General features: G+C 36.7%; 2 protein-coding genes across 3 annotated transcripts; one reads left to right on the top strand and one right to left on the bottom strand.

Annotated features, from left to right (window-relative positions):
• Positions 1 to 2,149: 2,149 nt before the first annotated feature.
• ntpcr (nucleoside-triphosphatase, cancer-related) lies at positions 2,150 to 4,631 on the bottom strand. Its single transcript, XM_053504413.1, has 5 exons — positions 4,522 to 4,631; positions 3,425 to 3,587; positions 3,074 to 3,170; positions 2,515 to 2,715; positions 2,150 to 2,274 (listed from the first exon to the last, which is right to left on the bottom strand). The coding sequence occupies exons 1-5, from the start codon at positions 4,553 to 4,555 to the stop codon at positions 2,206 to 2,208; spliced, it is 564 nt and encodes a 187-aa protein (XP_053360388.1). The 5' UTR covers positions 4,556 to 4,631; the 3' UTR covers positions 2,150 to 2,205.
• Positions 4,632 to 9,352: 4,721 nt separating this feature from the next.
• On the top strand, positions 9,353 to 17,094 carry zgc:113363 (uncharacterized protein LOC791449 homolog). 2 transcript variants are annotated; one of them, XM_053503364.1, is made up of 5 exons: positions 9,353 to 9,475; positions 11,461 to 11,599; positions 12,882 to 13,025; positions 13,545 to 13,778; positions 15,623 to 17,094. In XM_053503364.1, the coding sequence occupies exons 2-5, from the start codon at positions 11,500 to 11,502 to the stop codon at positions 15,877 to 15,879; spliced, it is 735 nt and encodes a 244-aa protein (XP_053359339.1). In that variant the 5' UTR covers positions 9,353 to 9,475; positions 11,461 to 11,499; the 3' UTR covers positions 15,880 to 17,094. The 2 variants fall into 2 exon arrangements, with proteins under 2 accessions (XP_053359339.1, XP_053359338.1); XM_053503363.1 differs by having other exon boundaries at positions 9,353 to 9,485; positions 15,623 to 17,093.
• The last annotated feature ends 1,023 nt before the right edge of the window (positions 17,095 to 18,117 follow it).

Raw genomic sequence — 18,117 nt, 5'->3', positions numbered from 1 at the left:
CAAGTCTATCCCTGTGTCCACTGAAAGAAACACCTCAGTAAAAGTGACTGAAAAACTATCAAAGTACAAAGACTTCGAAATCGAGAACAAAATAATGTGGGAAATGAAAGCCATGACAATACCTATACCGTATAACTATGTCAATAACTACACCGACCAGACCCGGGTAACATCAAAATTCAAGAACTTAAGATGATTACAATACTTGCAACATCTCACATCCTAAGAAAGGCCCTTTCCATCAATAAGACTTCTACCTCATTCTAACACTAGACCTATCATTATGTACTGTAGTAATATTGCAGGAAGTTAAAAGAAATAATAATAACAATAACTAACAATAATAATAATAATAATAGATTTATGTGTACAAAACTTGGCTCATGGTTATTAAACTTGTATTTTAATACACATACTCTAATATGTTAATACACACACTTTGTATATTTTATCGGACTACCTTTTGATTTGATTACATTCAGGCATCCTTTTGATTGCCTTAGCTTATGCAATGTTACAACATTTATTTCTCTCCATGATCATCTATTGATGAAGGGAAGAGACGAACCGTTGTGTCTTCTTCAGCTCATTGCTAAGATTTAGATGTGGACTCTGTGGCGGCCGATCCATGTGTAAAAATGACATCCCTGAGCCACTCTTTCACAAATTAAGCGGGTATCCATTGTTAGAAAACTGTCATTCAATACATTCAGGTCATCAGCTAACTTCATTTTATTGCCACATAGTGTTGCTGAGCCTAGACCTAACTGAAGCAACCCCAGATCATAATAGTGTCTCTACAGGCTTTTAGAGCATGACAGGTGCATTGCTTCATCTGCATCTCTTCTTACCCCGATGTGCTGGAGCATCGCTCTGCAACAGGACACAACAAACCAAATGACCTTTTTTTATTGCTCCGAAGTCCATTCTTTATGCTCGACTTTTTTTATACTTTTTTTCATTAATAAGTGATTTTCTTAAGGCTACACAGCTGTTTAGTCCCAGTCCCTTGAGTTCCCTTGGTGTTGTGCGTGTGGAAATGTTCTAACTTTCACTATTAAACATAGCTGTGAGTTTTACTGTTGTTGTTTTTTTTACTATTTGATTTTATTAAACATTTAAATGAATTCACGATCAGTCAGGATGTTTTTCCAACCACATTTCTTCCTTGAAGATATCGGTTCACCACTATCCTTCCAGATTTTAATAATGCATTCATTATTTCCTGAGTTTAAGCAATCTCTTTAGTTGTTTTCTTTGCTTGATGCAGGACAATAATTTAAATTTTTGGAAACAGAGTAACATCTTTGTCATGACCACAGGATATCTCTTCTGACACGATTGTTTAGGAAATCAAACGCTACTCACTGCATTAGTTAGAGTTAAATAACTGAAACATATGAATCACTGCAGTAGTTATATAATTGGAAGGCTCTTAACTATTTGCACACTATCCTGGAGGCGACTGTTTTACACCTGCAGCGTATAATCCAAAAATGACTTTATTTCTAACTATCAGTCTGCACTACGTAAAAAAAACCCTAATAAAACATTTAACTTAATGATCTCATCATGCTTCATTTGTTTTTTTTAAAGGACAGTTTAATCTGTTATTTAAGGACATCAAGCTGAAGACAAGGTCTGGTCTTTATAAAATTTAGCTGCACCATAAAATTAAACATCTTTCTCTCTCTTCGCTGCCAAGTTGTAGCATTGCCAAATCCTAGTTTTGTTTTTTCAGTTTTGACAAATTGCAGGCATAAATTAAAACTAAACACTCCGTTCTAAATAATGAAACACACAGGCACATTCGTTCCAAACATCTCCTAATGATGTTTGCACAATAAAGCAACTCATTACAGCAAGAACCCGTAAAATGTTCTTCTTTTTTTCCCCCCGAACAGCTGCTCTCGTTCACAGCCGTCACTTTGACTCAGGAAAATATTCAAATAGCACATAACACCAAGAGCTGATTTGCAAATAAAAATCTGACATTTAAACCAAAGATACTGAAACGTTCAGGCTTTAACAAAGCATTCGTTAGCAAGAAGGATGTCTAGTTATAGTCACCCTTCATTACAAAAAAATAAACAGATAAAGAAAATAATCCTTTCATACTGGAACTAATCAAAACTATTACAGAAGATGATTTCTGATCATCATGAAGGTTTTATTCCACTCTTCCTCGTGTCTTCTTAGAGATCTTTATTTTAGACATTCCTTAAGTGCAGCAATAATTTCCTCCAAAATGCTATTTCTGTTCTCTTTTGTAACCTGTGAGATTAAACAAAAAAATCAAGTTAATCAAGTTAATGAAAATTAATTTATTCATAAAATACATATTATAAGTAAACAAGATATTCATCAAAGCATCAAAGCAATTACTAGTAATTTTAGTGTAAATATAGTAATAGTAATATATACCCATCTTATTATTATTGTCAGTGCAGAATATATTTTTTCAGTAGAGTGAAATTAACACTTTGGCTTGGGAAAGGAACTGCACGCAATTACCATAAAGACCTTGACGTCCTTCCTCGCTCGGATCTCCTCCACTAACCCCAGGGGTTTTCCTTTAGGAAGGGGGATCGTTCCCAGGATGGTGTAGTCCTTGCTGTCCAGAGTCTGTCTCACCGCTCGGATAAAAGCCTGACTGAAGAGCTCCATCTTCCCAATCTCATCTATAACGAACACCTTCCTGCTTTCATCGCTTGCCTGTGAAGAACAACGCAGGTAGGACTTGCAAATCAACCGACAGCTCCCAAGTGAAATTAAAAAGACAGGCAGAGGAGATTTATTTAGCTGTCTGCAAGTGTGTGTGTGTGTGTGTGTGTGTGTGTGTCAGTAAATCAGTTCTTTCCTCCAAGACAAAGCAGAATACCATGGTTTGGGTTTCTATTACCAGGCGACCCACACTGTAGTGATTTATACTTCACATTCTAGGTTCCAAGGACTGAAAATGTAATTTGTATGAAAATGAGCTCTCAGCACAATGAAATATAGTACTTTTATTTATGAAGGTGTATTTGAAACAGGGTAGGAAAAAGTCTTTCTTTTTTTTTTTTTTACTTACATTTCGAAAAAGCGGCAGTGCGAGACTCTCAAACGAGGACAGATCAACCACATACTGACCCACAGTATATTCACGTCTGCCAGATGGGGCTGTAGCTCTAACGTTAAAAATGGACAAAGCTAATTAGTACTATTCAGGTCTAACACCAGGCATTCTGCACAATCAAAAATCCCAGTTTGACTTGAACACCCCCTAGGATAATTAAGAGCCTTTAAGATTGCCTTCAAATCATTTTCCTCATTCTCATAGCTGAAGAGGGAAGCCGTCAAAACTGTTCATTTCTCCCATATACAGTATGGAGACTATATACTGTATGGGGACATTCTGTAGAAAGTGAAATATACTAGATACCCGACTCTGGCCAAGATTCCTCTCTGTCCGTTTACAGTGACTACATCAAATCCCACTCTCCTCCCGCTTTCCCGGACCTCCTCTGTGCAGAAGCCGTGGATGCTCACACCAGTTGAGCTTATCGCCTCCCAAACCTTCTGGACTAGTGTAGTTTTCCCCACTCCTGATAAAAAAAGCAAGAACAAAACCATGTCATTTATAAAAACATGTAATTCTGTTAGGTCTTATTAAAGAGCTTTAGAGCAGAGATTCACTATGAGTATTAGGGTAAACGGCAAACCATTGTCAATCGCCGACTGAGAAAATCAACCACGGGCAACCATGGAAAAATTATCACTGCTTACAGTTTTCTGGGATTAAGGGCCAGTATTGAAACATTATCAGGAAAATTTTTCTACAATCCTCAGTGCTTGATACAGTGAGGAGTTGAAGAGCTGAAGCCTAAACTTCAGATTAAACGCAGAGAACTGTTGTTTGGTCCCCTGGAAGCAGCCCTACAAGGACAAAGATTCACTTCTGATCAAGTCTTCAGGCTCGCAGCTCAGCCTAAAACATTTTTTAATGAGGGACTACGAAAGATTGTTGATGGACAAAGTGTATTGAAAAATAAGTGGATGTTTAAAAAAATGATGTACTTAATCTTCCTAAAGTTAATTAAAATAAATTCTATAGCCATTTAGAGTGCAGATACTGTAAAAAGTTACAGGATGAATCATGAGAACATTAAAATTGATGTCTTGGAAGTGACAAATGATTAAATTTTATATGGATATACTGCTATACCAATGTCCATACCACTAGAGGACGCTCTAAAACATCAGTTTCCAACTTTTAACTGCTGCTGGATGCATTTTAAACTTAATAGCATAATTTCTTCATCATTAGTAAGCATGACAAGTGTAGCAAACTTATAATATAGATATTGCATGCTTGCTAATATTCAATTCAAGTGTAAAATCACTACTGTATTTATTCCATAACAACATTAAAAATAACCTGACTGCCATTTAACATTTACTAAGTAACACGTTTAAAATTATTTCTAAACAAATGCAAACTACAGAGCCGTAAAAAAAATAATCTGATTAGCAAACTACCTGGAGAACCTGTCAGAAAAACGTGTTTAATCATGATAAAGTAAGTTAGTTTAAGCTGGAAACGAAAAACACAACAGACATTTTCTCATGCTGGAGACACAGGAGATCAACTTCCGGTGTGGTCATCACCGCGCATGCGCAGATTACAGTTAATAATACTGTTATCGTTCCACTAAAAATGATAAATAAAATAAAACAATTATAATGAACAATTTACAAACTAATGACAAAAAGTGCCACACAAAATAAAAGTTTAAGCCTATATATTTTTGGGTCGACCAAAATATTTTTTTAAATTAATATCAAGACGCAATAAGTGCAACAGACTATTTTCCAGAAATAAACACTACACACATTTTATTTATTTTATATAGCATTAATATTTTACAGCATTTAATTTCAATGCTAGTCTTTAACTAGTCCGTAATACAGTAGCATGCATGTTACTTAGCAACCAATGGCGCATGCGCAGCTGCTAAGCACAAGTTATAATGTCTGGCTTAGTATTTTTTTTTCTCAATAAAATTAATACAAAATAATGTCGATAAAATTATATTATTATAAGATAGCTATATGAAAGGAAAAAATGTCTCAGTACCGCTTTCTGAAATAACACAATAACTATTATTAACTTATTATTTTGGAGTTTGTGTTTTATTAAATGGATGTGGATTCAGCTGCAGAGGAAGGACGAGCGCGCGCGCTTCAGCACGAGCGCGTTACAGCTGGCCGTGGGTTGCCAGATCCGTTTTTTTTTTATCATTTATGTAAGCGTAGATTTGTGCATGAGCAGAGAAGCAAATGCACATAAGCACTTTTTTATCTAACTTTTGAAATAATGCTTCCTTATATTAGAACAAATTACAGTGCTGTGAAAAAGTTTATTTCTTTATTTCTTGCATATTCATCACACTTATATGATTCAAACCATCAAACTTATTTTAATATTAAATAAAGATCATTGTTTCGTCGTCTATATCACTTTATCCTGTATACAGGGTCGCGGGTGAGAAAAAGTTATACACCCCTCCCCTATAGTAAATAACAAATGAACTGTGATTTTTGAAAAGCTGAGTTAAATTTTCCTGGCCAAAGGTCCCTGGTCACTGACAGACCGGTTGAATCAAGAAATCACTTAAATAGACCCTGTCTGACAAATGAAGCATAATAAAAGACCTATAAAAGCAACACCATCTAACAAAACTTAAAAACAGTTCTTGGTGTCAGATTCTGTAAAGATAAGCATACTTCCGACTCACCTTAGAAAAATGTAATTAAGAATAGAGTCTATTCCACGCTCAAAAGAATGCTTCTGAGATACTGCAGTTGGGGTACTATTCTTGTAACGAGAGGTAGTCCTTTTACTGACTTTAGATGCAAGCAGTTACAACTTAAGCAAAATAAAGATAAAAAAAAAAAAGTTAGACATAGATTTGCATTTAGGCATGCACCCTTATCCAGAGCACCTTACATTTTTATCTTACTATACATCTAAGGAGTTAAGGATTAAGGGCCTTGCTCAAGACTTGGTGGTTTGAACCTGGAACCTTTCGAACTGTAGTCCAATTCCTTAACCACTGAGATGTCCCTGACCCAATTGATGACTAAGCAACATCGTTCTATAGAAAACAAATGAATACAAGGACCCATATATGCAAAAAAAAAAAAAAACTTCTTATATACCCTGGTTTTAAGTTTTGCTTTATCACCAAAGGTTGTCCCAGACTTTACAGAGTTGTGGTTTCCTGCTGTCTCCAATAGTTACAACCATAAATGGAGATTAACACAGAAATAGCATGCACTACGACCTAGACATCTCGCACATTCCTTAGAATTGTGGGCAACCACCAGCCAGACATCTGAAGAGTACTTGCTATGTCACTGGTTTCCTGTATGCACTTGCAGATATTCAGCAGATATTTTTCCCTCTGCAGGTGCTGCTCCGGCTGGAGGATGAGACTACAGTCCCCGAGCACCTCTAAAAACATCCTACTAGTTTCCCCGAGAGTCCTTCCCTCCTTCTCCTGCTCAGCCATTGACATAAACCCCACACACATCCAAAGAGAGGCAATACATATGATAATCCAAGACATTAGCCAGGCTCACAATGTGGACAATTAGACCCTTTCCAAATTTAGTGTCCCCCCCCCCCCCCATCAATAAGCCTAACCTGTGTCTTTGGACTGTGGGAGGAAACAGGAGTACCCGAAGGATACCCGAACTCACCATGCACGGGGAGAACATGTAAATCTATGCACACAGACACCATGGCAGGAATCCAACTCGGACCCTGGAGGTGCAAGTTGACAATGCTAAGCACTACGCCAATGTGCCGCCATAGGATATCTAGCCATGATATTTTCTAACAAGTTCAGCAGATTCTATTTCACAAAAATACCCAAATCAGTAGCTCACAGCAACCCTACCATGAACAAAGCATGTAAATGGATGGATGTGGAATTGATCAAGAAACCCAACACATCCTGTGCTCTTATGTTAAAGAACGCAGACTTTCAGTGGTCTGATCAGACCACCTCTTCCTTCCAACATGAAAGTGCATGAAACTTCCTGCTCTTGAGATTGGCTCCTAGTCCTGGTGCATAAATACACTTTATATCCAGTTACATAGAAAGATGTGAAATTTTAATAAAAATAACAAATCTAACACATCTAATGTATTTTTGATGTTCGTGGAAGTCCGTCTTATTTCCGTGTGTGTGTATATGCGTGGCTATATATTTTGCTTATGCTTGAAGCATTTGTTGTCCTGTTATAGCCTGGTGAGCTTTTTAAACCCTGTAATTGTTTTCATTATTGAACCAGTCCTGTGGCAGACCATCAAGCTTGTGTTTGTGTAAACTTAGAGTAAGTGCATTGTTTTAACAATGCTTCCTGGCCATGCTCTCCCTCCCTGACACTACAACATGATGGATGAGGTGCCAAGAGCTGTGCATTGCCTTTAAGGTTAAAATGTAACTTACCCCTAATCATTTGTTTATATTCCAAACATCCACTAGGCAGTCTGGAAGTTGAGTCATGTCAAATGAACTTCTTCTTAGTTTAGTGGAAACGTTTCACTGCTTATCCAAGTAGGATGACTGAGAATCGTCACAGACATTGAATAGGCAGGTTTGTAGTGTGATTGCACTAGAGCTTATGTATACAGTAGTTAGTAGAAACAATATAAATGTGGTAGGTGACCAAAGTTACTAGTGCAATGTTAAACCACAAGAATATACAGTAGTAGTGTGAAAATTTATCTGGCACCATATCATCTGTAGTGCCACTGTTTATCATGTCTGCATTCTTATGTACAAAACCATTCACTATTTCCAAACATACAGTACCTAAAAAATCTATGAATAAATAATATTTAAAAAGAATATTTGGATGCTTGTAAAGAAAGCAACATATTTCATGACAGACCAGTTTTCAGATGAAAACAAAAAACAAAAGAAAAACAAAACAAATGTAGGCTTCCTATGAAAATAAAAAGGTTACCCGAAGAAAATAAATAAAGTTACCAGAAGAACACCTCTGTTATGACTATCTGTCATACAAATGTACAAAATCATTCACAAACTTTTCCAAACATACTTTAAAAAATAATAAATAAAAAATGTTCCAGAAGAATATTTGCATGTCTGTAAAGAAATAAAAAAAAACAACCCTAATTTAGGCTCCTGGATTTTGTATAAAAAAAGAATGGAACAAGTGTTACAAAGTTACCAACATATTCTTCAGCATGCTCAGTAAAACCTAACAGCTGATATACTTATAAAACTGCACACATCTGTTTCTTAAAGTACTGATGTTTTTTCCAGCAAAGAGTTTTCACACCAAATATTGACTCTGTTTATTTTATTACTCTTTAGTGCTCTGTATATAGTTTATTTTATGTAGAAATGTTTTCAAAAGCATCTTTGCTTATGGCTCTGTTTATTCCCAAGACTTAGGTTTTACTGAGCATACTGGAGAATATGAGTTCTTCTAGTAACTTTTTAAGGTATGTTTGAAATAGTGAATAGTGAATGATTTATGATTTTGTACATTTTGACTACGGGATATATATAGTATATAATATAATATGGTATAATATTACACAGAAACTCTCTCGCTCCTTATATATATATATATATATATATATATATATATATATATATATATATATATATATATATATAAAGGGAGGTCAATAAGGGGTCTACAATTTTCAGCATAGGTGCATTTCCACTGTGAAAGGCAAAATCTAAAAAGAAAAATCCGTAAATCACGTTGTATGATTTTTTAACAAATTATTTGTGAATTACTGTGTCAAATAAGTATTTGATCAGTTGCTTATCAGCCAGATTTCTGACCCTCAAAGACCAGTTATGTTGCTTTTAAATAGTCCAGATGCACTAAGACTTGAGGTCGTTAGCTGTCATAAAGACACCTGTGCACCCCACAATCAGCCAAAGTGTGAGTAGATACATGGGGTATCAATGATGCTAATCACGTATCCTGTACAGGTTCACGGAGGGCGCTGGAACCTATCCCAGTAGACTTTGGGCACGAGGCAGGGTACACCTTGGACAGATCAATAATTAATTGCAGGGCACACACATGCTTATTCACACACTTCTGCCAATTAGGCATTAATTTGGACCCTGGGAGGAAACTGGAGCACAATAACTTCACAGCCAATCATTTTCCAGTATTCTGATTCATCACTAATAAAGCTGACTGACGTCACTGTTATTCTCTTCTGTTGGCAGATCTTGGGCTTGTTGCCACGCCCATCTTCCCATCATCATGATGACTCGTTGAAACTTTCACACCAATCTGGCAACGAAGAGCTCGTGCTCCCGCAGAGCTGCACGAGCGTGTGGGAATTTGAACAGTAAGGAAATTAACCGTCACTTAAACTTAACGTAAAAACCTGGGACGTTTACTTCTGTAACACTGGCTCTGTGTAAGTCTGGGTAAGATAAACGTTTCATTTTCTACATTTATTTATCAATTGTTTCTATGATTTGAACACTAAACTAGTATTTTTGCTTATTATAACGTTACTACATTTAAACGTGTTTAATGTGGGTAATTCTTGTTTTTTTGGGCACAGTCTCTGTAATGTCTGAATAACAAAATACAACATTTTGTCCTCTGAATATGTTAAGTTGCACAATTTGAGACAAAGCAGGAAAACGTTTAAAAAAAAAAAAGGTTTTTGAGGTTCTCCGAAAGAATTGGAAAATCTGGTGGTTGATTAATTAGGACATTTAACTGGTCCCCACAAAACAACAACTTTTTAATATAGAAACAGACAAAAGGTTTTATGTCTAATTATTATTAAAGTGTGTGTGTGTGTGTGTGTGTGTGTGTGTGTGTGCTTGAACTTGATATAGGTTACTAATATATACAGGTTTATATATATATATATATATATATAAGTATTTATACAGTATATATGGTTTTCTATAGGTTACAAATCTCTGAAATCTTGTCCTCATTGTAAATTACAGACCCAGTCCTGAATAACTTGGTCCCCTTTGCTGTGTTATTTTAAGCTTTTGCTTTAAATGATGGAAAGGATTCGAGTTTGAATAATATTTGGCAAGATTGTGTCTGTATGTGAAAACTCCAAAAGCATCTTTAATTTCTTATATCTAATATTGCTCATCTCAGTAAATCACAATAACTGTATGAGGATGAGTCAAAAGTTATTCGCATTCTGGCTGTAGAATTTATTAGAATTAACTTTTAGAAATAGCGAATACTTCATTTTTTGACATACTCTCCATGCTTTACACAATACACTTTGTCCATCTGTCCATCAACAAGCCTTTCCCTCAATTCCCTAATTAAAAGTGCTTTAGGCTGAGCTGCGAGCCACGACTGCACCGCTGTCCTCACATCTTCATCAAAAATTAATCTTCGTCTTTGTAGGGCTGCTTTCAGGGGACCAAAAAAAAGGTGAAAGTCTGATGGAGTAAAATTAAGAGTGTTGGGAGGATGCTTTAACACCTCAAAAGAATTTTGCGAATGTCGACAGTGTGGGCTGAAGAGTGCGGACAAGCATCGTCGTGCAAGATCACAACACCCTTGGATAGCAGTCTTCTGTGTGTAATCTGAAGTTTAGGCTTCGCTCTTCAATAAGCATCGCACCGTAATAAGCACTGTGGATTGTTGAACCTTTCTTCTGATAATATTGGCATTTGAGAATGGTAAACTGTAAGCAATTTAAACTTTGTTTGCAGATATCTAAACACTTCTATGTATGCTCTTCCGTGAATTGTTACAGCACCAGGTACACCCTCAGGCCGCAAAAAAACCGAATTACTTCACAGTGCTCTTTTGCAAATCACAAAAAAGTGAGACACCCTTTTTTTGCTAGCACCACAGTTTCAAATGAACTGATGTAACACATTTAAACCGGCATAGCAGTAACCTTGAATGGAAAGCACTGATAAAACCAACAGAAGTTTTAATATTACCGGAGAGTAAATAATTTTTGACTTACCCTCGTGCAATAATGTTGATTTAGTTAAAACATTTTGTATAACACAATATAAAGTTTACATAGGACAGCGGTTTGAAAGCTAGAGATCACATGGTTTTTCACAAATTTAACATATGTTTAAATAAATTAACTTTCATCAGTACTTCTGGATTCGTACAAATTCCATAAACAAAAATATTATTTTTATATGTCTGTCATACATTTACAGTCCCCAAAAGCCTTTGTGTGTGTGTGCATCTTATATGTGTGGTATGAGTTGTATTAATCCTGTGATTTAGTGATTCATTTCATTTTCCCCTCAGAGAAACTCTAAGTACATAGTTTCACATTTGGTAATGTGTTAGAAAGCTTCCTTGCATTTTGCATACCGCGACCTCATGCACTATATTAGTGTTGTCTATTAAATTTTCTTTATCTGATTTTCACTATATAATCAGAGGTACTGACGGACACCTCAGAAGGAGGAGACTGAAGCCATGGATGTCCAACAGCACAGCGGAAAGGATCGAACACACAGGAACCATCTCATCCAGCCCGAGAGCAGAGTGGAGGCACAGGACATCACACAGCAGCCAGGTCGGTAATGGATCTTACTGTCTTCCTTTTTGTGTTACAGCCTTTAAGTGTGTTTTTTTGCCCCCTTCAGTTTTCTCTCAATTTGCAAAAAACAAACCATACATAGTAACAAACAAGCAATATATAAAATACAAATTTTATTTTATCACATATGCAACCATACATTGAATCATACTGTATGTAGTGAAATTCTTATATGAGTGTCTGTGACTTAATATGGAAAGAATAGAATAGAAGGATTACTCTACAAACAAAAACCCTAGAGAATACAATTAAACTTTTTTTTTATAAAAAAAAAAAAAATTAGATTAAAATTAAAATTGACAATTTTTTAAAGTTACAGTATAAAATAAAATTTAAATATACATATATAAAAATATATAAATTACACAAAATTTACAGAATGTGCAAAGTGTAATAATTAACTGAAAGATATAAAAATATAAAAGTATAGATGGTGTGTGGGTATGACAGTGGCAGTATATCAAAAGCAGGCAGGACTACTTAAATATTTCTTAATTTTATACCTTTATTTTATTTAAAGTTTAAAATAGCACAGGGTCTTTCATCATTCTTTAAAAAAAGGTTTGCAATGACACAGGCTCTGAAAAATGTGTAAACGTGCAGAAATATTTTAAATTTGCTTTAATCAGGGATATCACCAAGAACATGTAGGTCATGCTGACAAAACTCCCACTGTCCTGTATGGAGATGGGAGAACCAGAAAAAAAAAGATTATATCTGCAGCTGTATCCCAATTATAGTGTGTGAGCAGATAAAAACCACCCTTCATTAAAAGGTACATGCAGTAACTGCTTGCATGGGTTTTGCCTATTAGGCATCATAACAGCTATGAGAAACCAAATTCCATAGTATGATTGACCGAAGAATGTCAATCTTTACATCTGGTGCAAATCAGGCATTGTTTCCCACCTGACCAATTCCATCCCTACATGAAGCAGGGTGGTGGCAGCAGAAACTGAGTTTGTGACCACTCAACAGAATAATAATGATAAAAAAACACAGCCAAGACAACATATGAGCAGCTTTCGGACGAGGATGTGATTGAGTTGCCCGAGCTAATTACAGATGAACTCTAAAATTCAGGAGAAACTGAAAAAGAGGTACAACACTCGTCATTCAGTCTTTTAGTGCTTAAGAAGTTTGTCAATAGTTCCTTAATTTAAATGTTGCATAAAGGTATTCATTTCACCCGGGAAAAAAACCCTCTCAGTACTTAATGTTGAGTCCTGTTTTTTTTATTTTTATTATTGATTGACAGAACCTTTTTCGGCAAAGCTTCCATGTGCCAATGGGATCGTTTACAGAGGAAGTAACGACTCCCTAACAGACAACGTAATCACGAACGAGAATGCATTATTGCTTCCTGGACACGTCCCAGTGATTGTGCACAAACTTGACAAGGGTAAAAATATTTATGTTGTCATTTCACCTTTAGCCATCAGTGAACTTTGGAACATCATTTGAGATTTTACATGAGTTTCTGTGTTTACATGTGAGACAAGAGTCATTTGTCTGTTTTATCTGTGTCAGCATTTAAAATCGTGCTCATAACATTCAGGACATTTTATCATATACCTTCATTTTCATTTCATATACCTTTTTAAGTATTTGAAAAGATTTTAAAATTGGTTACATGAATATCATGAATTTTCTTTAATTTCTCCAGCCATGTTGGTACGATGCAGGCAGGAGTTCATATATACAGTAGAAGTTACTATAATAAAAAAATAAATTGCATTTATCTGTTTTTTCTGTTTAACTGATTATTGTAGAAATTGGCTTCATGTAAACAAATTAGGCAGTTACTAAACATCGCTCCTTTATGTAAATATCACAATTATTTGTTGGATTAAAATCAAGTAAGACAGAGGTAATCATGGGGGAAGTGGCAAGTCCCTAATACATTTTTTGTCTATTACAGAGACTCCCAGTCCTCTCAATGGCCTCTCGTCTCCAGACACTATGCCTAATGGATCTCCACCTGTCTGCACACCACCCACAGCGTCTACAGGTCAAAGAGCACCTGATTCTACACACAAACCCAGCTCCAACGGGCATAACAAACCCCACAAAAAGCATCACCCTTCCTCTAGTTCCAAAAGCCAGCAGAATTTGAAGACAAGCACGGGTCAGATCCAAGATGCCGCTGGTGACGGTAAATGTTGGTAAAAAGCGAATCTAACAAATAAGAATGAATTATTCAAATATCAAGTGCATGATAATGTTCCCTTCTATACTGCATTTAGTGAACCCTGATGTAGATCAGGATAAAACAGATACGGATTTCAGATTTATTCCTTCCTTTGCCTTTAATAGAAGCTGTAAGCTATGGGAAGGCTTTTCATTTGATTGGACAAGTGCATTACTACGAGAACATTAGTCAGATCAGACACTTATATCAGATCAGGAGGTCTGAGTTTCCTCTCCAGTTCTTCCACTCCACACCACGTCTTCATGGAGCTTGCTTTATGCACAGGGGCATTGCGATGCTGGAATAGGTTTGGACGTCTCAGTCCTTGTGAAGGACAACTCTAATGTGAGAGCATACAGAGACGGTTTATACAATTGTCTGTTTCAAACTTTGTGACAAGTTTGGCCAAAGCTCATACCGTAGGTGCTGTGCAAGTCTGACGCACATGCACAAAACTGCATTAGTGCAAGATCAAGTTCAAAAACAGGTTTCTATAAAAAAAAAAACAATAAGAACGAAACTGTAATTATAAATGGTTGATAATTTGTGCGATTACCCTTTGCTTAAAATATGGTCTCAGTTACAATTTGTGAAGTTTTAAAGGAAAATTACGGTGGCCATGAAGTGCAAAACAAATTAACAAAACTGAAAACAAAATAACAAAACCCAAATCAAAATAACAAATTTAAAAACAAACTAACAAAACGGAAAACAAAATAACTAATATCTGACTGGCCGAGAAGTGCAATACAAATTAACAAAACGGAAAACAAATTAAAAAACAAATAACAAAACCCAAAACAATTTTTTTGAAGGGGGGGGGAGTTTTGTTGTTTTGTTTTTGTTATTTTGTTTTCCGTTTTGTTAATTTGTATTGCACTTCTCGGCCAGTCAGATACAAACCGGAAAAGGTAGGTATAGTTTGCGAATGAAATGCTTATCGCTGGTTGGGCGAGACATCTGTCACTCAAGATATACAGGAAGTAGGAACTTGTTTCATCTTTGTTTCTTGTGTGTTCTGCTTCACTTTAAACTATGATGGCCGTGAAGTGCAAAAAATGAACAAAACTGACTTCAGGGCCACCGTAAGAACGCCATATTTAAAACCACAATAATGTTTGCAGATTTATACACACACAAATCTGCCGCTACTACAGTACTTCTTGTATATCATGAGTGACAGATGTCTCGTCCAATTTTACATAGTACAGTGGCCGTGAAGTGCAAAACAAATTAACAAAACTAAAAAAAAAATAACAAAACCCAAAACAAAATAACAAATTCAAAACCAAATTAACAAAACGGAAAACAAAATAACTAATATCTGACTGGCCGAGAAGTGCAATTCAAATTTAAACGTTCAGCCTTATATTATAGCTTTGGTTGACTCTCAACCCACATATTTTAACCAGAGTGTCTGTATTTATATCACAGACAGTTTAAACTGCCACAGAGGACATGCAGCGAGAGGCCTCACCCACAGAGTTAACAGTAAATAGAGACGGTCCTTATCTGTCAGCTGCACTGGGCCTGTGGCTTTATCTTTGTGCCACATGTTGCCTGGTAGACATTTCCATTAGATAACACATCCCCTACCTGATGATGCTCTTGAGCTTAAATACCATTTGGCTGATCTGGAACAGCCACAGTTGGTATTTTAATGGTAATATTGCGTCAAAGAAAAAAGATCATTATAGGACCATAGAGACTTATTCAGGAAATGATGTGATTTTTACTGCTATCTCTGGATTCTGTGTTCTGAAATTGCTTGACGTCTGTGTGTGTGTCTGTGTTTTGTGTGTATACAGACTGCTGCGTGCACTGTGTCCTGGCGTGTTTGTTCTGTGAGCTGCTGCCCATGTGTTCAGCCGTGGCCCAGTGTCTGGCCTGCGGAATGGAATGCGACGCCCTGTGCTGTTGCGGCGAGGCATGCGGAGGACTGGCATGTTGCACTGGGGACCCCTGTTCCGCCCTGCTGGACTGTGCCATCCTGGAGGACTGCTGCCAATCCTCCGAGTGCCTAGAGATCTGTCTCGAATGCTGCTCTATCTGCTTCCCTACTTAGACAGGCAAATAGCCAGTGACGAAGTTGTTAGTACACTTACAGAGATGATCTGGAATGTGGCATCACACCAGTGTGTTGCAGGAAAGGTTTGTTGTTATGGAGGTTGCTGCCTTATTTATTCTGTAGTCTAGTGAGAGGACTGAGATCAAGGTGTTACTGTTGTGTGAGGAATGAATCACTGAATTTAAACCACCACACACACAAAGCAAAGATGGTTATGGTGATCATGTTATTACAGTACATGAAGGTGTTACAGTATGTGAAAAGCCAGAGGCCTTACTGTATTTAAGGACTTAATATCCATATGCATGGCCATTACTGGATTGTCGTCGATGTTTATAGCTTTAAACTGTGCCTTTTTTCACTTTTGTTGGGCAGTTAAGCTTTTTCGTAGAGCCACAACAGGGCTCGATGTATTCTGCAGGTGGGTGAACAGAATCTGTATGGAGAAATATTTTTTATTTAAGATGCAAGCTCAAGTCGTTCAAATGGGTTTAGAAATTAAGCATGCTCCAAAGATGACAGGATCTCAACAGAGACCGGTTGCTCTTTTTTTATTATTAGAGATCTTGTGATGATTCATATAAACTGTTTATTTAGTGAAATGATATCTGCACTCTGAGTTAATCTGTCTACGCACTGCATTAGCTTGTAAGTAACTTAAAATGTGACTGTATTTTTTTATTTTGTTTTGCATAAGAAGTAAAGAGGCTTTTGTTTTCATAATCATGCCTCCTTTTTTGTTCCAATAGTTCAGCAATGAACCTAAATAATATGGAAATAATCACTGTCCCTGTCATTCACTCTTCACTTATACATTTTGAGTATATGTCTAGAACGATACTTTTGATTCGTAAGCGCTAAACTATTTGCAGATCATCAGTAAGCTTGGTGAAGCCAGCCCTGAAACTAGTGTGAAAATAGCCTGGTGCCTGGACCAAGTGGCTGTATACTCATCTGGGCTTGTAGAATTTCACATGCTTTCTCAAGCTCATGGAGGGAAAAAAAGGGGAAGGTTGGTGTGAAGGTTAAAATGCTCCTCTTAACTCTGGTATGAATTTCTTAACACTTTAAGTAAGGGGATAAGCATAGCATAGACATGTCTCCTACAGAAGTAGGCGATAAGTTGAAGACCCATACAGTAAGCATCTGCATTAAACTTACTCTATGTCAGACAGTGGAAATGGAGAACTGATTATCCAGGACATTATGATCCCATACACTTATTCTTAGCCTATAGTCACTTAAAAAAAAAAAAAAACTTCCAAATCAAATCATGGATTTCTCAAGTTCATAGCCTGTGGACCTTTTTTTTTTTTTTTTTTACATGACGCTGAAATACACAGACAGACTTAATGGAAAAATACAAGTTTCACTAGGCAGAGATTCAGGTTTGAGCTGAAACAATCTGTGGCAGGAAGTTGGCCACACTTCACTCTCACATAAGAGGTCCTGAGGTTGTTGGTCCATTTGGGCCATGACCTCTAAGAGAGCTGGCTCAGAAAAAGGAAGAGACCATGACTCACTCAAAGCAGTCGAAATATCAGACACACAGATCCGGAGAATAGAGAAAGCCATAAAAGTACAACAAAAGCAGGCGGTTACTACCAAAATGAACAGGGTGTGATACAGTTGGACATTAATATGTCTATTGTCTAAAAGCAGAATGCAAAACACATTTGCAGAAAGATAGCATGCTTCAGAAGGTTAATATTTTATCCTTTCTAAGGTCTTGTGATCATCATGCCCAGTGGTAATAAATAGTATGGAGATAAACTCTGTCCAGTGAACACTGGAATTTGAACCACTGGGCACAGGATTGTGTTTTTAACACGCATGGGGTCCGGGTTTGGGCCGGAGATGGGCAGGAAAGCTATGTTTGTTGTAGAAGTGAGCCAAACAGGAAGTGGAGGAAGTGACTGAGATGACAGTGTTGGGGTGAGAGGATAAGACCCTGAACTCCACCCGGTGCTACGCTTCAAAGCACCACCGTCACCGTGGGTCCACACAGACAGGAAACAGCTTTACCAACACAACACCAATCTCAACTGCTGGATTTATTCATGAATCAGGAAGTTGACAGACCAGGCAAGTAAAAAAAACACAGCAACACATCTGAATATCTGCAGGAAATTGATTATTACTGACTTAATCTCAGATGAGAAAATATTTTAATTGATTTTCATTGACCAGACACAAAACTCACCAAACTGGTTTTGTGATACTGGAATTATTAGT

The sequence above is a fragment of the Clarias gariepinus genome, chromosome 9, assembly GCF_024256425.1.
Source record: "Clarias gariepinus isolate MV-2021 ecotype Netherlands chromosome 9, CGAR_prim_01v2, whole genome shotgun sequence".
NCBI classification, from domain to species: domain Eukaryota; kingdom Metazoa; phylum Chordata; class Actinopteri; order Siluriformes; family Clariidae; genus Clarias; species Clarias gariepinus.
Note: the sequence above shows the minus strand (reverse complement) of the source record. Positions and strands in the feature narration are given on the sequence as shown.